Source organism: Cinclus cinclus, chromosome 2 (assembly GCF_963662255.1).
Source record: "Cinclus cinclus chromosome 2, bCinCin1.1, whole genome shotgun sequence".
In the NCBI taxonomy this organism is placed as follows: Eukaryota; Metazoa; Chordata; class Aves; order Passeriformes; family Cinclidae; genus Cinclus; species Cinclus cinclus.
Window position 1 is genome coordinate 40,363,138 of NC_085047.1, and position 24,710 is coordinate 40,387,847.

Consider the following 24,710-nt stretch of genomic DNA (forward strand, 5'->3'; position numbering starts at 1 on the left):
CATTTGTCAGCAGAATCATTCTCTGTTCCCTGTAACCTGCAATTATATTACTGCATAGATGTTTGTTCCTGAAGAGTAGATGATGAGGAAGGATGTGGTACAATACCCACCTGTCTTCTGTACTCCCAAGTTGGGTCATACACTTTCCATCCATTTTCTGGGAAAACCTCTTTGTACTCAAAGGCAAAAAGTGGCTGAAAGAAAGAAAATTTACCATTAAGAGCCCACTCAGAGCCCATTTACAGCATGTCTGACGTATCAAAGGGTAATTCATGACTGACCCTTCTTTTTCCCCACCACATCACTTTTTTTTCAGGGCTTTATAAAAAAGATTAACACTCTCACTGTAGCAGGTAATTAGTACAACAATATACTTTCCAAAATGTCCCTGATCTCCCTTTGATATTACCTAGTACTTCATGGACAAAAGGAGTTTGTTATTAAAGAGAGAAGATAAAACTACTTAGGAAAGAATGTGCTTACAGATTAACAACCAGATCCTTAACAACCAGCATTTGAAACAACAATTGCAGTGTCATAACATTAGAGAACAGGGGGGGCTGCATCCCAGATTTGAGGCAGTGCAGTCACCATTAGCTCTAAACCTCTGATGGATGTCACTGTGATTTGAGTACTTTCCCTTCGTTACAAGGCCTTACAAGTCATTCCCCATGCATGAAAGAAGGCACTGTAATAGACTTTTCCTGTTTTTCCTATATGATCTAAACTCCTACAGAATTAAATTTAAAACAGATTTGAAAACCAGCACTTCTCATCCTTCAAGAAAATGCACCCCACTGAATGCCGTATTAAGTAGATGGGACAGAACAGAACAGTGTACTACTACTCTGTGTCTTTTGGCAAAAGCTGAAGAGAAAACACTTACCAGATTATTTGAAACTGGAAAAGCATATTTCATTAGGTTCTCAAATATGGATCGTCTAGTTCTCCCTTCAGGCTTATGAGCAAACCGCAAGTTTCGAATATCCTAGAGGAAAAAAAGAGGGAAATCAAGTTGAAAATTTCCGAACCACTCCACAATCCAAGGAAAACCCAAAAGCCAGAATTCAAAACAGGGTCACATGACAATGCTCTTTCTACCACTGATTTAATACTGTACTTTGAATAATGTTGTATTGCAACGTTGGGCATGATTCCAGGGTTGTGTACAGCCTCTGACAGCAGCAGAGCAGCCGAGGGAGGGCACAGCTGTGCTTGACCACAGCATCCTGCCTTCACATGAAGCTCTCTACCTGCTGAAAGTCTTGAGGAAAGCCCTGCTCAGGAAGAAGCTATGTTTCACCTGCAGGATTTTGTGAGACAGACCTCCTTGGCTCTCACTGAGCTCTCACACCAAACAGTGCCATAAGACCCCTGGAAGGGATAGTCTAACATAGTATCTCCACAGAGCTCCTGCATGTAGGGGGCCCAAAGAGAGCCAGTTGGGTGCAAAGCATCCAGTGCCATCTCCCTTTAAACCTTCGATCTCTCAGAGCACTCAAGAGGATGTCTTGAAACCAAGAAGTCCTCCCCTTTGCACAGCAGCACAGTTTAGACAAAAAGTGGTCATTCAGGACCTCCTTTCCATAGTCATCTACAAAAGCAAACTTGGAAAGTAAATAAAGCATGTCTGCATTTTTCCAGCCGAGCCTGCAACTAAAATGCTTGCAGTAAAGAGTCTAAAACCCATCAACAGGAAATGAGCTATCAAGTTCAAGTACATGAAGATGGTAGAGCAAGTCAGAGAAAGAGATAAACAGCTGAAGACTTTGCTTCCTCACATGGATTACATGACAGGTCTCAGACAAAGAACTTTTCAGGATCCATAAGATGTAACTGTACCACTCTGTTACTGCACTAAGCTGCTGTACATATCCTGGTAAAGCAGGCCAACATATATAAATATGCTATAAAGGGCCAAAACACCCATCCTATAGTTTGTGCCCGAGTTCCCTATACAGGGAAATGATACAGTTCACTCCAAATCTGACACAGTGTGCTTACTGACAAAACAACTGAGGACTAGGAATCCAGATCAAAACAGAGAACAAATTAGCTTGCCAGGACAAGCACCCCATCCTACATTAGCCAGGGTGGATTATGACTGTCACAGGACAAGGGTATGCAGCTGGATGATTTGGTACAGATTGAAGTAACTGCTCTTGACTCAGCACACCCACAGCTTGACAGTCTGCTCAGCTTCCTGGTGCCTGAAATTCACAGCAGTGACCAGAGCAGTTTGGGATTCTTTTTCATTCTTCCATCTGCTCTTATCTAGCAAGTGGCATCCTTTCAGCATTGAGGGGCTCTGACAAGCTCTAAGCAGTCCAAGACCTACAAGGTTCTGAATCCAGCTCTTCCTTTGTGGTCACTGAGGGAAGCAGAAGGACCATACCATCCAGAGATATGGATTTAGGAGGGGAGATGGTGGCTTTATCTACTTTGTGGGTCTACAGTAAGCAGACATGAGGAGGCAAATTGTTAATTTTTACTGCAGTCTGTATTTCTAGTTATCCCAAGGGCTCATGAGAGGTGCATGTGAAATATGTACTGCCTTGGAAAATATGAAACAGCCCTGATGAGGACTGAAGGCTACTCACCAGTCACTCACAGCAAAGCACAGCAGCAGGTGGACATGAGCTAATGATTTAAGAGGAAAACATTCCCCTTTCTTGCTCTTGAAATGCAAATGAGTGAAAGGCCTACTGAATTCCACAGCAATTGGAGTCTAACTAGAATAAGTCTGGTGGGGCAACCCTGAGAACTGAGGATGCAGGCCTACACCCCCATGATGAAGAAAAGCCATTGCCCAGCACAAAGTCTGACAAAAGGTTTGGACCTCTTCCCAAACTAGTGGAGCTGGAGAATACTGAAAATTACTTTTAAAATCATGTTTTTTGATACCTTTGAAGTCATACTAACTGAAACATTTTGCAGAATTTCCTATGGCACTACAGAGAAAATGTTTTAAAATGCATATTCCCCTTCCCCTGTTGTAAAATACAGATAAAAGTTTACCTTGCATACAATCTCCAGCCCATATGAATTTTCACCGCGACTGGAAGCACCTCCAATTTTCTCCACTCTGTTGATTACACCTAAAGATGCATCTAGGACAAAAGGAGGGTCCTGTAGACAGTTGAAATTTGTGAGTTTAAAAAGTGGAGGGGGAAAAATCCCCAGCTCCTGCTCCCTTATGTCTACATTCCCAAACACAGAGCCACATTTTACACAGAAATACTCTAAAACAACACATAGGTCTAAAGATTGAAAAGGTAGCAAAAGCAGATTATTTCAAAAGCTTACCCGTTCCATGCTTTTAAAATACAGTCTATAATTGGTAACAGTAAGGGTTCCTCTGATTGCTCCAGTGAAGGGACAGATGTAAGTAACATCCTTGGCTTAAGAATAAAAAAAAAAGAAGAAAATAAGAAGTTGTTAATTTCACAGTTAATTTTTGGGAGGAAGAAATATGCCAGCAACAACATTTGTGAGCTCTACCTTGCAGATCATGAAATTAAAACAAGCTTAATCTGTGGTTCTAGCCTAGAGCCAACTTGCCAGTTTCATTCCTGTAGAGAAGGTAAGAGTTTGGGTAGAGCTAGTACCATCACCCAGAATCCTACATTTGCACAAAACTGCTACTTCTGTCAACAGGCCAGTGTTTGGTGCAAACTGTTTGCTCTTACTGCCAGTAGCTAAGAACATCATGCCTGAAAAAGAGGAGACCACTCTTGCCTGGATGCACACATTTGAAGCTGACAACAGTTTGCATAAAAGCTACGGATTGTGCCCAAGATGGTTTGTGCCAGGGGCAGAAGGCAGCTCTCGAACATGTGGTTTTTAGAATGCTTGGGTCCTTCTGTACACCTTTGCACATGTAGTCAGCCCTGGGATGAAGGCCCTCCTGCTAAAAGCCAGCAGAACTACAGTGATTTGCAGGAACCATGAATCTGTGTAACACTCAGCTGCCGGTGATCTTAAATCTGAAGTCAGTGATCAAGTTACTCTGCACAATTCAATTATTTTTGAGCCTGAGTGATGGTGACTCAAAACAGTCCCCTTCTTAAAAGGCCTTAAACGTTTCTCACTTGCTCCAGCAAAAGGCAAGAGGTGCTGCTGGCTTTCCACAGCAAACACCTCTCCTAACTGCCCTTCTGTTTTACATCAACCAAAAATGTCAGGATTTAAGTTGTTGCCTGCCCACCTCTGCCACCTATCACGTCTTCTGCCACTGAAGCAGTTGCCTGGATGTGATATGGCAATGGTTTACACTGTCACCCACAAGTAATGACACCCCTCAAAAACACAGAGGAGACCCACTGACCAGAGCTGCCAGATCCATGAAAAAGCTCCCTGGATCATCTTAATAACCTCAAACCTACAAGCCCTAGGAGACCCATTTTGCAAGGGCTGTGTCAGGAGGATGGCTCACCTCCTCACCCAGGAGACATGAGGTGTGAGGCTACTGAAGCATCAGAATAGGAACCTGTATTTCTTCCATCTTAATCCCATGAGATTTAGCCCAGAGGGGGAGAGAGAAGTCTGCCTTATTCCAGGGCACTGGTAGCTCATATAACTAAATCATTCTCAAATCAGCTCTGCTTCTGCATTGTTTTCATTGACTCTTGAGATTTGGATGTGGAGAAAGATCCTTAAAGTATCAGAAGTAACTAATTCAGAACAAAATATGTAGCACACAATATCTGGTTAAAAAGAAATAAAATATAAATATCTATAAAAAGCATGCTAGTAATTCTATTATTTATTTATATAAATTTACATGTAGTTGTTTGAAGGACAATTAAACACAAAATGCTTATAGCCGTTTCTAATTAAACCAAGTGTTTCATTAGCGTCTGATTATTAATCACTTCTTTGCACAGAGTAGTTTGAGAGAGGTTTGAAAGCAGACTCAGGAAGCATAACAAGGGTGAGGGCAGACTGCCTAGTTTTTCCACTGGAGTTCCCATTATTCAAAATGTAATTTTGAAACGCTTAAAAAAACCCCAGCAAAATCCACTAATAAGAAAAGCGTGCATTTACATCTGAAAAGGAACAGGATTTCTGGGTAAAGAGGAAAGGTGCTAGAAAAATGTTTTCCAGGTAAGGAACCCCAGGCACGATCTCAAACACTACTCTTGCCAGCTTGTAAGCCACACCACCTTTCACATTTGCATTTTATTAGCCTGGTTTCCTACGGAAACAATTTTACTTAATTACACTGCGCATGTACAAACGTACCTACACAGATGGTTTGTCTGACCTTAACCCTGCCACAGCTGTATGATTTCAGCAGTCTCTGCTTGATAAACACGGATCTCCAAGGCATTAAAGTGCTTCACTGTTTGTGAGAACGAATGCCAGGTATAATGGAGAGGTTGTAGTGGTGCTATCACCACGGCAAAGCCTAATGAGCTCAGCCTCTGGTATGTATAAGAGAATACATATGGGAGAAAGAAACTGGAAACCAGATTTACTAATTCCCCTGCTTGTGGAATTCCTGTCTTTTACAGGCCAATCTTACCCTAGATTATTGGGTTGGCTGAAAATATTTTTTCTTCTCTTCCCTATAAAATACAAGGAGAATTACATTTGCCTTTCTTCACACTTTTAACAGGAAACAATTATTGCTGGTGAATAACAAAGATTTCCTTTTTGCTGCCTTTAGCTTCTTGCTGGAACAGGCAGCTGCTGTCCAGGCTACACCAAAAGCCACCCAGTCTTATATATTTATGTGGCTCATCACGCCATTTGCCAACAGATAAAAGACTGGTATAATTCTCATCTCTTAAACCACTCCCTAGGAACCCTTCAAAATCCTGCCTCACTGTCAGGGCTAATTGCATCTGTGGAGTGAGTTAGATACCAGCCTGCAGTGTAGGGTTGGAGTATGAGTTCAAAGCCCCTAGGAAAGAGGTAGAGAAAAAACATTAATCATTTGAGGTGGGTTGTTTAGAGGTTTTCTTGCTTGTTTTTATATTGTTGTTGATGGGTACATTTTCTTTTCGTGAAGCATTTTCAGTTTTCACTTTTTGATTTTTTATGTTTTTATGAAGTTGCACTCTTCCTTGTTAAACATGTTAAAAAATTGAACGCAAAATCTGTCAGAGAAAATTAATCAAGAAACTTACTCAAGCCTTCAGAATGGAGAGCATCAGCAAATCTGATGCATGTCAATATGTGGATGAAAAAAGAAAAAAAAAACATGCCCCATCACAGTAGAGTTCCCTTCAAAAGCACTGTATCCTTTCCTAGAGCCCGTGACAGAGATTTGACACATAATTGTCCTGTGTCAGCCTAGGAAGTTACCCTGTGGCAAGGACAAGCTGAAACAGTTGATCCATGTCCTCTCAGGAGGCAGCAAATGCAGAGCGGTACAACTCACCCCATCACTCATGGTAAGAGCACTGAACTGTTTTGTACTTGCTATGTGCTAAAAGAAGACACAGTTACCTTGACCCATGTGATGTGAAATAGCTCAAGTAATGAAACCTGATCGTGGTTCTCAAAACAACTGCAATTTGCTGTTGTTGGTCAGTGACCACCAAGATACTTTGCTCTATGGGTATTCTACTGTTTGTCAGCAAACAATAAGGAATTTCCTCTTCACGTACCCATGTCTTTAATGGTTTCCCCAGGCAGCAAAGGTGGCTCCTCCATTTCAGCCAATTTATTAGCCTCCCGTAGGACCTAGGCAAAAGATACAAGCACAAACAGAAATTCATTATGTTTTCATAAACCAAGAAATTTACACTTACAGGTCAACACTATCAAGGACAACAAATATCCAAAGATCTTGAAGAACTGCCTAGGGTCTCCTCAGAGGTCAACACCAGGCTCTGTGCTTTGGCAGCACATTTCTCAGGTGTCCTTTCATGTTCCAACCTTCTCTTGCCCAGGCCACCTTCACAAGACAAATTCTCTCACAGTTAAGGACAGAGCCAAAGCAATCAGTTCCTTTCCCAGCTGAAGTGCTCGGTGACTACCATGATGACATCAACTATTCAGCAGAGCAATTCCTAGTTTACACTGAGGAAAGTCGAAAAGGACATCTTGGTCACTCCACCGTGCTCAGTGAGGGTCCCACAGCTGCAAAGGTCCTGACTTGACTCAGTCACAAAGGTACTATTTTGACAGGCTTTTATAGGAGGTACAGTTCTGATGTGGGGTTTTTTTGTTAGTTTGTTGTTTTTGGTTTGGTTTTTTTTTGGCTGCCAAATGATACCTTCTTCACTTTCCTTGGGGTTAATGTTATACCACAGGGCAAGACTTCTCAGACCTATGATTGCATTTACACAAGGGTTTTCACAAGAATAGCTGCTATCATGGGCAGATGGATGTTTTAGAAAAGCATGGCTGTAACTAGGAAAGCATAAGCTGAGGTCTAAACCTAGAAGAACTGGGAGAGAAAAGCAAATATAAGTGATCAAGATTAAGGCTAAGTCTATGTGGTCAAATGCAGATGGATTTAATCATGTTGTCCATGCCTCGAACTGGACAAATGACCACAACTTCAGCAGTACAGTTTGCTCAACCTCTTAACACAGACAGAGAGCAGGTAAGTTAGTTCAGACTCTGCCTCATGCTATAGCAGCCATAAAACTTTGAGTTCAAGGCTTGCATGTGTCCCACCTGGTGAAGACAGGCAGAGGGAGCTCATTGCTGCTCACAGCTGAATGTGCAGGCTTGCCCAAACTGTTTTCTTTATCATAATGCAAGGAAAGAGAAAAATAATTGCTTCAATTTAGTATCAGGAAATCCCTGCAAAGAAAATTCAAAGACATAGCCTAAAGTGGCATTCTAGAACCTGACACGTCTGTGGTCATCTTTCATGTAGGATCAAGCCAGAGGGAGAGCCTCAGGGAAGAAAAATTCCCTAAACTATGTGAAAAAAATTAGAAACAAACCCAAAGAAAGCCCTTGCCACAATAAGAGCACATTCCAGCATTTTCACACAACAGATTGATGCATAGATGAAAAGATTAACAAGATCAAAGCCTTCTTGAGAACAAGATGTACATTTTAAAAAATGCATTCAAAAGACTCTTAGAAAAAAAATCAATAATAAAAGCAAGTACAGCCCCGGCTTGCTAACAGAAACCTCATAACTACACCCACTTCCATCAGGTCTTACCAAGGGAGGCTGCAAGAGCAGCTGGGCTGGGGTCCACAGGATGAGTAAGAAGAGGTCACCATTAACAGAACTCACACTGGCAGCAACATGCTGGGAAGCTTCTCTTCCCCCACATCAACAATATCAGTGACAATAAGGTTTTGCTGGTATAACGAGCAGAAATCAACGTTGAGGACTTCTTGTCAGCACAGCTGTGTTGGCCAAAGATCACACACCCCATCAAAGCCTTGACTGAGGGCCTCCCTGACAAAAGCCTCTGATGTAGACCCATTCTCAACTCCTGTGTGTCCAATTCTGTGCTTGAGTAACAGCCCTGAAATTAGCAGGATAACATCTGGATTATGATAAATGAGATGGAGGCTTCTGGCTAATTAGCCTGTAAGCGGTGGTCATCTTTTTGGCCTTTTATCTTGGAAGGACATGAGTGAAAATACAGTGTGCATTCCGAACATGATCACAGCTTCTTTGAGAAGGTCCGTACCCCACACGGGCAGCAGCTGCTGCCAGGATCACTTCGGTCAACAGCTGGACTCGCTGCTCTCCTGCAGATGTCAGTGGGAGCACGTCCAGAAGTAAACATTTGGGGGACTGGGTTGCATCTTAAGCCAAAAGAAATATGAGGTAAGACACATAGAAAGCACTTGGTATGACAAACATCTGCTGAGGTGGCAGAGGTGGGTAGTGCTCAGGTGGGTTTTAAATCCTGCCCTGCAAGTGGGGGAGAGGAGGGAATAGGCAAGCAGTATGAAAGACAAGGACCTCCATGTCAACAGCATCCTCCAAAGACAAGGTTGGAAGCCTTTTCAATTTAAAAAGTGTGTCTTCTAAGTCTAATAAAATCCATCTGCTCACTCACACTTCTCTGAAATATCCCCAGGATCAGAGGAAAAGATTAGCAATCCAAACCTGTACTCACTTCAACACAGGGCAGCAGATGGCTGGCTTCCTGGAAGCACAGCACATCAAGGTCAGTCTCCTTGCCTCCCCTCTTATTTATGTATTGATTGATTTATTTATTTATTTAGCTACAGTCTTGAGGACTAAACTCATTTTCACTACCCTTCAAGTGACTTCAGCACAGTACCTATCTCAGGTAAAGCACTGACTCCACGATGATTTCAAAGCTGGTGCAAGCACACAAGCCCTGGACAACAGTCATCCCTCCCACGAGGCTGACACAGACATCGTCATAAAGCCCAGGACAAACACTTCTCTGTTGTGCCAGTCTATGCACTATCTGATCAGCACTAGATTTTGACTGAGCCTCTAGTTGCAACATGGGCACTTGAAACCCATCCTGGCAGAAACCAAGAAATGAATGGTAGGCATTTTCCTGAAATGCACCCCCATCAATGGCTCCTTAAAATTGATTCAGAGAAATGCAATCTGTGTGGGGCTGAAAACTAAGGCAGCGGGCAGAAGAAGACATCTGAAGCTCCACTGAAGGACCGGGGCTGGCAGCAGGTAAGAAAAGTGGGTGGATAAGAGGAGTTTTGGAAACAGATCAAGGAGAAAGAATGGTATGGGACAATGCACATGAAGCTCTGAGATGACGTCAGTGTCATAAATGGGGGCTGTTTGCTCCTTATATGACTAAGGAGATGAAATGAAAAGCCCTTCCATCTTGCTGCTAATCCTCCTCTCCCCCTCAAAATCCAAAAATGGTTCATTAAACTGTGAGAAAAATCTTTTTTTGTACATTAGCCTATTTTCAAGACTCTAAAAATAGCTCTTGTGTCCAAATTTAGCCCTCTGCAAACCTTACAAAATTAAATTAAGAACACCAGTAAGGCGAGGAAGCAGGGAAGGGAGCCAGGGACATGACTGCAGCAGCCTGGCTGCAGGGGGGGACAGGAGCTGCTGATAGAGAAATGCTACTGAGGCAGGTACCACATATGCCTGCAGCTGAAATGAGCCACCTCCATGTGCCTCAGCCTTTTAAATTGTTCAGCGGGAATAAAACCAAACAATTCTTAGAGATCTGCAATGAAGAACACATCCAGAGCTGGGTGAATCATTATTACTTAGGAATAGGACCACAATGACATAGAGTCACACACTGCTCTCTCTGTCACAATCATCACTAAGATGGTTTCTGTAGGAAACAGGTACGATGACCAAAAACCTTGGCAGAATACTCTCCCTTGCCTCTAAGTTGAACAAGGTCTTCATTATCTTTTCCCCACAAAAATGTTATGCTTGGTAACTGAATCTCTGGAGTAATGAAGTCCTGCTACACACCAGAACAGCCTTTATTTCTGTCTTCTTTTACCAAGTCACATCATGTACCCATCCCACCTGTCAGCAGCTCTCCCTCTACAAGAAACAGCTCTCAGACTCTGAGAATGGGAGTACCTTAGAACCTAAACACAAGTCCTGGCTCAGCTCAGAGGGTGCGAGGACTTCGTGCCACCACCTACCTTTGTCCTCTGCTCAAGCAGTGACTTGGCAGAACAAACCCACACTGCTACACTCCACAACCAGTTCTCTACTCCAGGATCCCACCTAGTGTAAACTCCAGCTTCACTCCCAGCTGAAGGTGCAGAGCTCTCTCATGCCCTCCTAACTACTGCCCCCAAGACAGGGAAACTGCTGTTTTGTTGAGGCAGCCTCCAGATCTGAGCAACAAAATCATCATCTCCTTTGCTTGCATGTATGGGATCAGGGCAAGAGATTTAGGTCCTGCCAAAGAGGTAAGACTGCTGCAATTCAGGGTACTGCAGTTCTGGCAAGTCTCTCCAGCCACATGTTCATGCTGCCTCCTAACACAGCAGCCAGCATGCTGCTACAAAAAAATCCCTCTCCTGGATGATGTTCCTGCACAATTCATGCACACAGCTCATCCTGAGCATCTGCGGCCAAGCCGGGGTAGTACAGAGTTGAATTGCAAGCACACTCTATGCACAGGGTTTTAGAGGTCTGTGCACCATTGAACACTGTTCCAGAAGGACCTGAGAAGGTACCTGACACTCTAAATTCAGGGTTTACTTTCTGACTGTGAACAGAACAGCTGATGTGTTTCCCTGTTGTACTGCCTGGTGAGGCGCTTGCCTACCAGCGATGCTGCACAGCCTGGCTGACAACCCCATCCTGCACTGGCTGAGGCCAAGCCAGGACTGCCTCCTCTACCCACCCTGCCAGTGCTGTCACTACTCCTGTGACTAGTTCAGTCAAGATGCCCAGGTCCACTTTATGGCTTTTTTAATGGAAGTTTTTTCATAACCTGGATCATTTTGGCAGGACTTAGGTTTGGCTTAGGGTGCAACTGCAGGAGAGACGGTGGGCAAAACCTGGGCAAGAGAGAAGTTGCAGTTTGAACCAACCAGGGAGAGAATAATTTTATCCCTGGACCCTGCACAAGCCTCCTGAAAACTAGGAGAGCACCTGAAGTTTCTCCTAGCCACTTACCAGCTATTCTCTTCTTACTTTCTCCTGAATATGTGAGTCCTGAAACCCACAAAGGTCAGATTGTTTAGCTTCATGCAACTTAAGGGAAGACAGGTTTGTGTTAACAAATTGTTGTGTAACAGTTTTCCCAAGTCTGCAGAGAATCTTCTTGAATCACAATAAAAATGAGCAAAAGGAATCTTTTTTGGCTTAGACAATATTAATACATACCCTTTTTGCAATTTTTTGCCTTTCCTCTAAGTTAATCTCTCCTTGGTAACCTCCTACACACTCCAAGTCACTTTGCACATTTTGAACAGAGTTTTTGTGCAGAAAGCCACAGCGCTAGTACGACACGTTCAACCCAACAGCATGAACACCTTGCTCCTGTATTACTCCTTTCCCCAAAACCATGTCTGCTCCATCTACTGAGAAGACAAGTTCTCCAAGCTGGGAACTGCTTTTGTTCCAGCTACACAGTCTTCTTTTGTGTTTCCTACAGCAGGAAGGTGGTCGCTTAACTGGTCCCTTGACATAAATATCTATAACCTGCCTGCACAGACAAGCATTGCACACGCACAAAGCCTCCTTGCTTCTGCAGCCCCTGAGCTCAGATTGAGCATGTCTCTGCCACCTTGTGAGCATGTACTGCTCAGCAGCAACAGGTGAAGATATGCTGCAGTGACAAGAACGTGCATGTTTTATGTTTACAAAAACATACAGAGAGAATGAGCAGAGTTTAAAAATATCTTTCTAAATCATGTGTGAAATATGGGATTGAAACTCAACAGCGAAGTGAGAGGTTTAATCTCCTATATGAAAATTTCTCTTTGATACTCCACAGTTAAAAGACTACCTGGGAATATTCTGGTTGTACTTAACATATCTAAACTTTCCTTTGCTCCCCCTTTTTATTTAATGTCTTTGTCTCAAGAACTGGAAAACTATTAAATGTCCTCCTTAATCACCTTTTTTGCCACTTTGCAGGCAGGGCAGTCAGTAAGCTGCAGGAATACCCATTTCACTTGAAACTGGAGATTCACATCTGCACTGGTCCCTCCAGGCACTCTGTACGAGTTCAGTGGAAAGCAGGATATCTAGAAGATGCACCTCTAGGATGAGTACCTTTCTTCCCACTGAAGTGAGCTAGGATAAAGGAATGTCAGTGCAGATCTGGAAGGATAAATCCCAATTCTGGTCTTTCTTCGTGGTCAGCATAGCGAAACCCAGTCTCCTGGACATCCACAAACAACTGAGCAGTCATATCCTATGCTTTTCAGAAAAGTACAAATGCACTGTGTGCAGAGAGGCAGCAGGGAATCAGCCAAGTCACATACAAATACTACATGGATTTTATTTAAAAAGGCATGATTCCAAAGCTAGTAGGACAGGTTGTCTTAGCTGAGGTATAAAAGATAGCTTTTGTGTCAGAGCTGACCCTTGTCTGCTGCCACAAAGAACCACATAAGGGAAGTCAGCCTTCCTGCAGACTTAGATATAGGGTTACTTTTACATACTTGATTAATTTATTAACTTTGTGAATTAATAGGTTTAAATGCCTTTTGGGGGTCTCAAACCATGTTCACCTATTACTTCCCCTGAATTGCCCTACCACTCCATCCCTCTCCTCTTTTGTGGCTGTTTCCATCAGTCAATCAATGAAGGACAGTGCCACTGTGGCAGGTGCATCAAGGTTTATCATTACTCCAATGATGGTGCAAAAATGCCTGAAACAAAATAGATAGAGAAGGTCTTTCCATTCATGCCAGAAGAAAAATCCCCACAGTGGTCTAATTCTGTCTGTTTGACATTGACAGAAGCTGCAAAACTGACACAAATCTTTGCAAAAACAAGGTGAGTATGCTACTTTAGGACAGTTTTTCACAGGTGCAATGGGTTTCTTCTCTAAATGAAACATTTCTTACAACAGGAAAAAGGGCACATTTTTCTTAGCATTTTACTGCTAAGGGGCTTCTGTCCTCTCAGTGCTCAGCCACCGGGACTGTGGAACAAAAGCCATGCTTACTTGACTGCAAAGACTGCACTGCTTTGAGGACAATTTCAGCTGCCATTTATGGCTATTTCAAGTGTACTTGGAGAAGATTTGTGTGCTAAGAATCCTACTGGAAATGCAATAAAACATAAATTGAGCAAATAAATGGACCTTGTTGATTATTTTTGAATCATTAAGAATATCACAGCAGAAGGACTACTGGAAAAAACAGAAGTATCTCTGCCTGACTGAGGCACAGGGACTTTTCTGAGGGTTATGACCAGATGGCTTGAAAAAGTATGTTAGAGGCATTCAGAACTGCAAGATATTAATTGCAGGGAAATGTTTTATGTCTTATTCCTTTGGGATATTAGAAGTTCAAAGGGGAAAAGACAAAACACCATGGACACATGGATCGTTTCAGAAGAGTACACAAAGAATCAAATACACTGTCCAAAGACCACATCAAGCCCATTCAGTTCCTAAGAGAGCACTTGGCCAAAGGCAACCTCCTAGCCTAGTTAAAAAAAAAAACAAACCCAAAAAACACAAAAAGTACTTAAGTTATCAAAAAATGTTCTGACAACAGATCATGTATTGCACTACTCTGAAGACAGTAGTAACATACTAAGTACACTGCAACTGCCTTTTAACTACACCTTCCCAACACAACTAAAAAAACAAATCACACACAGTGATCTCTACATACCATATATGTTTTGAGAAAGCATAAAAGTGCTTGAGAAATCACTTGTTTACTTACCACTGTCCTGAAAATCTTTAAAAAGAAGCTGAAGATTATTGCATAAAAAAAAAAAAAAAAAAAAAAGAAACACAGTCCCCAAAGTAATATAAAGGGACTCCTCTGCAGGAGGAAGCAGCCACCACGCAGTGTTTCCCTGAGGTTTTCTGCTTTGTTTTTTCCACTATGTTCTTCTCCACTCAGACCCCAATGTCCAGTGACAAAGAACAGCCTCTCTGGGTTCCCTGGGCTGGTGAATCTCCTGGGCCCTCACTGCACCAACTGCAAGGCAAAACTCAGAAGCTCAAAGGAACACATTGTTGACGGCCACTCTTTCAACCACGGCTGGCTTGTCTCTTCAAGTTTGTATGGCTTGGTGCCTCAAGACAATTCTCTCATTAGGCCCCAACAGAAAGTCGTCATTGACTCAACTCAGCAACGCTCCCTGGCACAGAAGGTTGCAGATATTATCTATTCAGAGAAGTCCAACATTTTTTAATACAGAACCTTCTTCACTGCCAAGGGTTTCACATATGACTCAAACCACAATGCCTCTGTTCTCCATGGGCAGCTCAAAAACTCTGGACAGCCCATTAGCTTGACTCTATCCTTTATTTTTACTGAATTTTGTTTAGCAAACAACTTACATGTGAAAAGAAGATGAAAAGCTTCAAGGAAACCATTAAAGTAGTTCAGGGAATTTCATATCAACAGTCTTAAGTGACAGAAAAACACTCTGACCACAAACGGAGTTGTAAATTCTACCAACTAAAGTAAGTCACAGAATACTGCCTCCGTTACCGAGAATTTCACTTTTGAGTTTGATACAGATAATTATATATTTATAATGAGCAAACAATCCTACAGAGGAGAACAAAGATGTTCCATTCTGTGCAAAAACATCTACAGAAAATCAAATCTTGGCAGGTACTGTATGCAATCACAAATCCATGCACTCCCTTTAAATACCAGGCTTGTTCATTCCTGCCTGATCTGTCCTTCAGTTTACAAAACTGTAACTAACGGGGGGGGGGGGGGGGGGGGGGGAAAGCCACCTCTTACCTGGTTTTACTCAACAAAAAGAAAATTCTTCCACTTTGTAGATAGGAAAAATATGGCAGTCGATTAGGAAGAGATGAAAATAGTTTTGAGAACATATGAAGGCCATTTACTCATTCTCCTTAGCTTTCCATTCCTAATAGATGGCAATCATAAATGCTTCCAGAGATTTCTTGCACTGCGCGTTACTCCATATTCAAGCATTTATGTATCTCTATATAAGAAAAATTAGCAATGTTTGCTGTCTTTGCTGCTTTTTAACTAGATGGGCACTTAGGAGGCATGTAAAGGAGACAGAAAACTGACTGCATCTGGCTTTTTCCCCTATCTAATTTGCATGAAATCAATATTTTTTGACCCAGAGGTTGGCTACTCTGTGGGTTTGATTCATTGAAAGGGCGAGGTGCAGAAAAGGACTTACTGGGGAGAGGTATAAGGAACCAAGGGACCAAGATTTTCCATCTCTTGGGATATTTTAAAATGAAAATTACTATAATTCTTACAAAATATGCAGCATTTAGTATAAACTGGAGTCCTTGAAAAATGTGGCAATGACAGGGGTTAAATTCCAGTCATTGACAGGGCTGTCCTGGTATGACCATGGTTATGGACAAGAGCATCATTCATTCTCCAAAACCAGTCCTTTGTGCCTTTGTTCATCAACAGCTTAATGCTCCAAGGAAAGGAAGCCCATTTCCCCCGGGCACACACACGCAATTTGTATGGTCAAAATCAGAATTTCAAGATAGTTAAAATATGTTTCCCTGTAAGACTTCCTTACTTCTCTTCTGCTGCTCTTTAAGTCCCTCTGACACCTTTGATAACATAAAGCACTGCCTGTTCTTGGATTTGGCCCTTGGACTTCATCCCTGTGTACAAAGGGACCTATGGAAATACTACTGGCAGGTCAGGGAAAGGCCACTTCTGCCTGCATAGCTTCTGCTCCTGTACAGCCACACAAAAACATGAAACGCACCTCCATGTGAGAACAGAACCACGCAATGATGCATAGAAATATATGGTCAAGTCCTCACACAGTGACAGCAAAAAGATGAACAGTTTATTCGATTTCACTGCTGCATCACCAACTCACATCTAGCCAAGTATTTTGTGACCACAGGTCAATTATCTTCACCATCTGGTGGCTTGTGCAATACAGTCTGTAATTTAATAGCAGTCACAGTCCAGTGCACCCGGAAGGAAAGCTCCCAACACAGAAGACAGCTTAGCATTTGCTATGGACTAGGCTGCTTGCAGGCAGTCCCATGCAAACAGTCAAGGGCTAGTCTGAAACAGGAATATTTATCTTTATATATTATCACGGAGCCAACCGGCAGGGCAGAAAGTCTTCAACTCCATGGCGGAGCTTAGGCAGAGGTATTGTCATGATTTAGTGCTTCCAAGGTAGCATCACTCACTGACTGAAAAGTCCCTTAAAATCAAAACTGAAAAACATTGCTTAAATGAGTGCTTAGAGTTTAAAACGTTATGTCACTCTCTAAACCCAGCTCTTGTTGAACATGTGTTACACATAACCAAAGCCTGACACACTTCCTGCATTGGCAGGGAGATAGTAATGGAAAAGCTCACTGAGGCTAGTTTTAGTGATTTACAGCAAAGGATGGAGGGGGGCGAATCACATCTTTCTTCAATATGTTTCTCTACTAACAATATACGTGCTCTACATAAAACTAGTCTATGCTACTTTGCACTAAAGCTAGGATAAAGCAAGACAAAGGTGGCAACGTCAGTGACTGGCATTTCAAGTAATCCTGCCCAATATATCACCTGAGGGACAGGATTTACCTCAATTTTAGAAGTCTGTTTCTGGATATATTACTCTGCACTCTCTCCACAGTCAGAAGAGAAACACATTAGGTTCTCAAAACAGATAAAACTGCACTTTTACTCGAGCCCAGTTGAAGCTGGGATCCACAGAAATCACTTGCTGCCCCTCAAAGTTATGTTCCCAACATCTGCACCAAGGACTTCTCTAGCTCAGCTGCACGACATTCTCACCTAACATGGGCATATCCTTAAAGCTGAGATAGATCAGATCATAAATAATCTATGTCCTTCCAGTGAGCGCAAAGGAATTGTGTTTGGCTAGCTTGAATGCAGGCTTGCCCAAACAAATTTAATCCAGGAAACCTAAGGAGACAGCAACAGTATCCATTTACTGTCTTGGAAGGAAATAAGTCCTTCATATACCTTTTGTCATGCACCAGTTATGTATCTTACAAAATAAACCACATGGGCTTGTCTACAGTCTCTGACCATAGACGTAATAGATGACAAATTAAGGTTACACAAGGCACTCTGTTTCTTCCCATTTCTAACCTTCAAGTCCTGGGAATGCTACAATAATATTCCTGCATCTCATGCATAAACCTACTGTAAATCCAAAAATTCCTCATATATTAAAGAAGAAAATCACTATGCAGGGAACAAACAGTCATGAAGGACAGGTCATATGCTTGTACAGTAATTTGTCTGGACTTCAGAGAAGTAATAGGAATTGTGGATCTTACTGTTGCCCTCAAAGGAGAGAATGGTTTAGTGGACACAACAGCAATGCTAACAACAAAGATTTGAACCACTTTTTCTGAAGGCTTCACAGCTAAGCAGGTGACATATGGATCTGCTCTAGTTTCCTTCTTTCTAGGTGCAAGAAACAATAGAAAGAAAACAGCACATGAGTTTCCATCCTCTGGTTTAAACTTTTGCTGCATACAATCCAAAAGCAAACACAATAGGCCTTAACAAATTATCAGGCAACAGTACTGTTCTTAAGGGAAGTGGCAGCAGGCTCTGCTGGTCATACCCACTGCTTCTCAACTGCAAATGAACAGTATCCAACCCTTTTAAAAGGGCTACTCCTTTTACATAAGCTTTGTACATACCAAACTTCAGGAATTATTCTATAAAGCAACAACTACCTAAAAATGAAAATCCCTACTGATAAAAGTTAGAGCATCAGCAAGGAGACTTAAGTACCATAAAATGCACAGACACATCTCCTCACATGCACAGGAGAAAATACTGCCTACAGAATTTAGAACAAGAAACTTACTGTATTTTATTAACCACCAACTTCCCAGATCTGTAACAGCTATTAATACACTCCAATCCCTTTGGCAAAGTTGGCTTTAAGGTGTTTTTAATATCTCAACTCAAATTACAAAGGATCTATGAATTTCCAACTCCATTTTCACTTCCAACTACTTCAATTCTGTTCTTGCCTGACCTATAACTTACGTTAAAACATACGGCAGTGTATTTGCTAAAAAAACCCTCCAAGATATATATCCTAAACCAATTCTAAACAGCTTCGGATTTGAGATTGGGAAGGGGGTGGAAGGAGAAGCTAAGAGTGCTTTGGTGTTTTTCTGTTGGGGTTTTGGTTTGTTGGGTTTTTTTCTTCTTTTTTTTCCCCCCATGAAACTAACTGAAGCAGCCAAAAGTTATTTAGAGTTAGTTTATGAAGTGAAAAGTCTGTAAACTTTCTACTGGAAAGGCAATTTAATCTCAGTTCCAGATACTGACATGCTCAATATACATTAAAAAAAAACCCCCAAACCTTCATAAAGGTTATTATTAAATACTTTGGAGAAAGATTTAGGAAAAATACTGCACATGCATTCAGTAGTAATCCCCAGTGGTCGTCTCATTTACCTCATTACACACATGCGCGCACACACACAGAGTGTTAATTGCACTCCAAAAGAAAACTGCAGGCACAGACTGCAAGAAATTAGGTGGGTCCTTCCCCCTGGTTCCCTCCTCCCAATGGACGCCTACTATTCTTCTAAAAATTCCCCACAGAAAAAGAGAGTGCTAATTGTAGCTATCACAAAGTGTTTTTCCATCGTCACAGGAATTTAATTCCTAAATTTGAGCCAATGCACACGCAGAGGCAGAGACCAAATAGAGGTAGGAGTGATGATGAATCCATGTGGCAATTCGCCCTAGCAGGAAAAATTTAAACATGCAACAAGATCATAATCCCATAACTGGCATATCCACATCAAAATCTTGAAAAGCTTATTTTCAGCCTCTTAAAGCTAACTGATGCAACACCTTCCTGAGAACATCGAATAGCCCAGGCACTTGCCACCCATACCACAGAGTTACCACAAAATGCATCAGTTCCCTCTTCAGGGCTTGCTGTTTTCAGGGCTCTCCTATTCTTTCAGGAACAACGTGGGACTTCTTTTTGTCCCATAGTAGTGAGATGCTTAGCTCAAATCTCAGGACCTAGTAACACTTGGGAGTTCCTGCTGTCTTGTGCCAATGAAAGCTGCACAAGACGCTCAGGCGTGTAAGGAAAGAGCTAGAGCACGGAACATGCTCATGCCACTGTATCAGTTAATGGTACTGCCTCATCTGCAATACCCAAGGCAAGACCACATCTCAGAAAGTTCAAAGAAAATAGCAAAAACGATCAGGACCTTACAAAAATCTCTCACAGAACTGACTTTCAAAACTTGTGGAAAACTTATCACATGACAGAGATGTCAACTCAAAGAACACCAGACAAAGAATGACAAGCCCTGGGAAAGAACATCCCTTGTCCCTGAAAGAAATCATTGTAGCTGAAAGAAATCAGCATTAATTGACCACCACTCATAATAACTGTTCCCTTTGGGAGCTGGCATCAGGCTGCAAGAGGAAGCCCAGGGAGCAAACAGTAACACACCAGCACTGACAGTGATGATTTGAGGACAGATGATGGGTATGCAGCTGCACTGGCAATACCAACATGAGAGGCTGTACACAGGTGCAGAACAGAGCATCTGAAGATGTTCCCCAAGAACTGCTCCCCAGCATAGGAACACTCTCAGGAATGAGTAGTGAAATGATGAACACATGAGTTCCTCTAGAAGAATTAAGTCAACCTGTAGCAATGGAAACTGTCTCTTTCTCCCTATACTCTAATACAAGCAGGAGCATGGGAATGCATTTTCTCCAGGTCTGCCTACCACTGACAAGCAGCCACTCGAGAGTAAAGGAATGGCCCAGCTTTACACCCACGCACAGCTGCACTGCAGCCACTCACACCACCTCTGCAAGAGTAAGCTTTAGGTGAAGCACAGAAGGTATGTGCCAAATTGTGTTCACACAGAGTTGATGCAGGTGAAGAGCAAGAAGCCATTTAAGGCTCACACTTGCAGGTGCTCACACTTAGCCTGCAGTGACTTTATTGTAAATAAGTAATCTTCTGCTTTACCATCTTTCCTGAAACACTATTCTAAAATGAAAGAGGAGCAGCATTTGTTCCAACCAAGGCAGAATTTTAGATTGCTTAGAAGTAATAAAAGCTGGCGGGCTGTAAAGAAATCACTCCTGCATATTACAGGAACTGTGGCACAGCATGAAATTATGGGTTCCTAATGGCCTCCATGAACACACAGGCATCTTCTGCTTGAAAAAAATCTCTCATGCAGCTAAGTGAACATTCCTCTGTGGACACTTTTTGATTGCTAGCGAGTACAGAGGCCCTGTTGAATAGGAAACCAGACAAGCTGAGGAGAGCTGGAATCCCTGCCCAGACAGCTTAAAGCTCACACAGATAAGGTGACAAAAGGGAGGAAAGAGTCACAAGACACAATCTGGACTGCAAAGAAAACATGCTGAGCCATCTTAACCACCAGAAGGGAAAGATAACTTCAGTTCTGTAAAGGAAATACTAGCTTGTCCTCTACTTCTAAAGGTAGTCCTCAAGTGTCACAAAAACTGAGGAATCGCGCATCAAAACTGAAAAAGGAATTCCACAAATGCAAACTTCAGTAAAAAATTAAATAAGTTTAACTTTTAAAATAATATTTTCTACATATAATATTATACAGTTAGAGCTGTAGGAGGATTTGCAGTCTTATTTGCATCAATAAGCCACTTAGTCTCAGCCTAAAAATGATGTTTTCTGTACATTAGAGTGACTGAACACTATGACTTCACAGGGAAAAACTGCAGACATATTACAAATTTCCATACCCAGGCATGTTCAGAAGGTGACTTCTTGTATCCACAGGCAAAAGGTGCAAACTATCATAGAATGCATATAAACTACTGATTAGTTTCCAAATCTTAGCTTAAAATTGGCTAATAAGCTGCCTTTATAAAGAAACATCCAAAATTTTGTCACTTACCAACAGGTGGACTCTCTGTTATTAACTGAGACAACACTCATGGGATGAAAAATCATCATGGTTGTCAAAGGAATTAGCTTTGTACCCAGATTTTTATGCAATTTTACTGTGTTTACATTTTACAAAGATTCTCAACCACTGCTGAGAAATGCTGAAGTTGTTACTAGAATGTACCAGTACCAACAGCTTCACAGACAGTGTTTTTTTTTTAAAGCTAATATATATCAACAAACCCCTTAGCTTCATAAGAGGAATAGCTTTCAAAACTCCTGTGACACCGAAACAGAACTCTGAATTTATAATTAACTAATCTAATAGCAGACTTAAAAGAGCCCTGTTTGAACCCTTTTCTATCAGAACAGTTCATTGTGACAGAAGATTATTTTTATCAGCTTGGAGATTGCAATCTTTCTCTTAATGAAGATACTTCCAAGGACTCAGTGTTTACAAACAATCAGAAGCTCTAAAGACAGAACAGGAAGAAAAAGTATATACAACTGACAGGTTGAGGATTTCACTTACTTAAAGCACCTAAAAGAAAATGGAGCAGCTTTGAAAATTCATCTCTAAATGATGATTGCAGAGTCAACTTCTTAAAGATTAAAGAACTTTTTAAAGAAAGACATCATATGGTAGAGACTAAACTTCAATTTCACCTGTTTGACTTCAGGTCCTTTCAGTAATTTGGCTAAATATATTTTGGCATTACTGAAAGCTGACATTTTACCATAGCCAACTCACAGAAGCAAGATGTTCTCTGAAGGAGGTCACATTTTTGCATTTTTTTCTTTTTTAAGACAAAACATACCCTTAAATCTGGAGAGAAATTGTCTGCTGAGGTGGAGATGGAGTCAGACGACAAAGCAGAAGCAGATTTGGTGTGAGTGGAATGGTCTGACTGCGACGTGGAAGCACTGTAAAGAGAAACACCAGAGCATATCAAAACTGTACTCAAGAAAGTTCAAAAGCTCACAGCTCCAACCACTCACTTACAGTCATATCAAGCATTTTTCACTATTCCTACCCTTTCCACTCCCAGCTATTCAGCCCTCAGTAGTGCTTTAAGAGAACCTGTTCTACTTGCCATTACCAGGGATTACCAAAGCCTACACAACTCATTACTAAATAACTCAGCTCAGACTGAGCCAACATTAACACAACCACCAGCTTGTGCTGAGGAACACACTCAGTGCCCAAAGCTGCACCCAGAGGAGCTGCAGGTTGAGCTGTGTGTGGTGAGAGCCTGAGCCAAGAGGCCAGAACAGCCAGTGATCCCCAGACCTCCCTGCATTTAGACTCTCAGCATATAAAAGCCCAGGGGTTCCTTTGGAGTCCCTCCTTGAAGACACCAGCTCAAGATGATATTTTGCTAATTAGTTATTGTACCATGATAAAATTATTTGAAGGACTGGGAAGTCTAAGACTCTGCTATGGGAAACCAGGGGTCGAAACAGCACCGAAACTTGGTCTGGCTGTGAGTGTGGGGTGTGCAGCTGCAAAGGGGCTTTGGTCCCAGTTCAGGTGGTGAGAGAGCCACTGTCAGACTGGCTCCTGGATGGTTGGATGGGGAAGTTTCCTTAGCACTGGATCAAATCCTAGATTACAGAAACGAAGGGCCTCCATTTCAGCCCTTCAGATGGGAGATATTAGTGCGCTGCAAGGGGATGAAAACAGACAGACTCCTGAACGCATGCCAGCACAGCTCCAACCACAGCTGTGCAGTGGTGGAAGAAATTCAGAATTAAAACTCTTTGCATCGCACACAACTCTTCTTCTTCAAGGATATGTACAAATCTGAGAAGAATTAAAAAGACTCTCCCAGCATATGTCTCCGGTGATATAAAATGCAATTCGTTAAATAACAAAGCAAAACAAAAATGTTCATTTTCTACACAGTTTCCCTAATATAGCTGTAAACAATTAAAATAAGTTTATATTTTGCAGAATTTTTATGCTGCAACCTCTCCTAGAACCCTAATTGCTTAAAATTAGCATTTGAAACTAAGGCTTTTAAAACCCCAGATGACTATAAAGAAAGATCCTATGTGGTACAATGTTACTCCCTGAAGTCACTGTACAGAGAGAAATGCTACCTGTGCCAATTAATTCCCACAGTCTTACCTACCCCAGAAATGTTTTAGCTGGGTGTAAAGACACTCATAAGGATCAGCTTGGAAGCCTAGCCTTGGCTGAAGCAGAATACCAGCAGGAGTATTACTGTTGCTACTTACGCTAATTAGACATGTGACAACCTAGAAATAGCTGTATCCGAGCTTCCAAAGGGCCTGGAGATTTGGTAATTGTCTGAAAATTGTTTTGCTGCTGATAAACAGCCACCGAAAGGCCAACATGTTCCACTTTTATTTCTACTCTTTGGAGTTTGGAAAAGTATTGCACAGGGAGTGTTAAAAACAAAAAGGACTACAGAAAAATTTGGCTCTTGCGGGGAGTTAGTCCTGTCTGTTCAAGAATTAAAGAGCACTGGAACCACTTCCATCCTATGAAGTAGAAACTTCAAAATGGAACCTTTAGGAACAGTAAAAAGTTATTTAAAATAAATGACACCGGTGTGCCAATCGATTAGCACAATTCCACTGAATGCACTTGCTGTACAAGGTTCAAGAGCCAAACACTCAGCTTTCTAACAAGCTCAACTCCTGTCGTGTTGCCAGGTAAACTCATATAATTCTGGATGGGCAGGGGCACTTGTGCATACAACTCATACCACAGCCACGCTACAATCTCTGTTGAGGCAAAAAATTATCTTACACTAAAACAGCAAGAATGGAATCTGCAAAACCTCCCATTCTAGCGAATGAAAAGGCCTCATACAAGCACTGTTATTTGTGTACAGCTTCACATTACAACAAAAGTGATATAAAGTTGTCACTGCTGCTGGGCTGCTCACATTCCACTCTCCTCTCAACCCAGACTGCACACTGCTGCCATCTCCATTGTGCTGGACGGGTATCATGGGATGCATGGTTCAATCTGCTGAGCTGACAGGGCAGTAAACTATTAATAAACATGAAGAGAGTCTTCTGTTGGGTAACAAGGCTGATTGGATTCATTACATGGCTATATAAATCATCAGATGCAGCACACAGAGAGGGAAGGAATCTGTATCTGGAGATGATGAAGAAGGCTGAGAACACTTTGCACACAGCAGCCTGCAGGCATGCTAAATTAGGCTTAGCACTAAACCACATTTTTACATTACTTTATTTAAATGAGCTCAGACCC

The 24,710-nt window shown here is 41.9% G+C and overlaps 1 protein-coding gene across 2 annotated transcripts in view; it reads right to left on the bottom strand.

The window, feature by feature from the left end:
• MTMR2 (myotubularin related protein 2) overlaps nt 1–22,386 on the bottom strand; it is a 39,081-nt gene extending 16,695 nt beyond the window's left edge. The window contains exons 1-6 of one of the 2 annotated variants that reach the window (XM_062514424.1): nt 22,276–22,386; nt 6,618–6,693; nt 3,307–3,401; nt 3,019–3,129; nt 887–988; nt 111–194 (exon numbers count right to left, since the gene is read on the bottom strand). In XM_062514424.1, the coding sequence (XP_062370408.1) occupies nt 111–194; nt 887–988; nt 3,019–3,129; nt 3,307–3,401; nt 6,618–6,663 (438 nt within the window). In that variant the 5' untranslated portion in view covers nt 6,664–6,693; nt 22,276–22,386. Of the gene's footprint in view, nt 1–110; nt 195–886; nt 989–3,018; nt 3,130–3,306; nt 3,402–6,617; nt 6,694–11,107; nt 11,147–22,275 lie in introns of those variants that run through there. The other variant, XM_062514432.1, reaches the window with a different exon arrangement.
• Nucleotides 22,387–24,710: the final 2,324 nt, after the last annotated feature.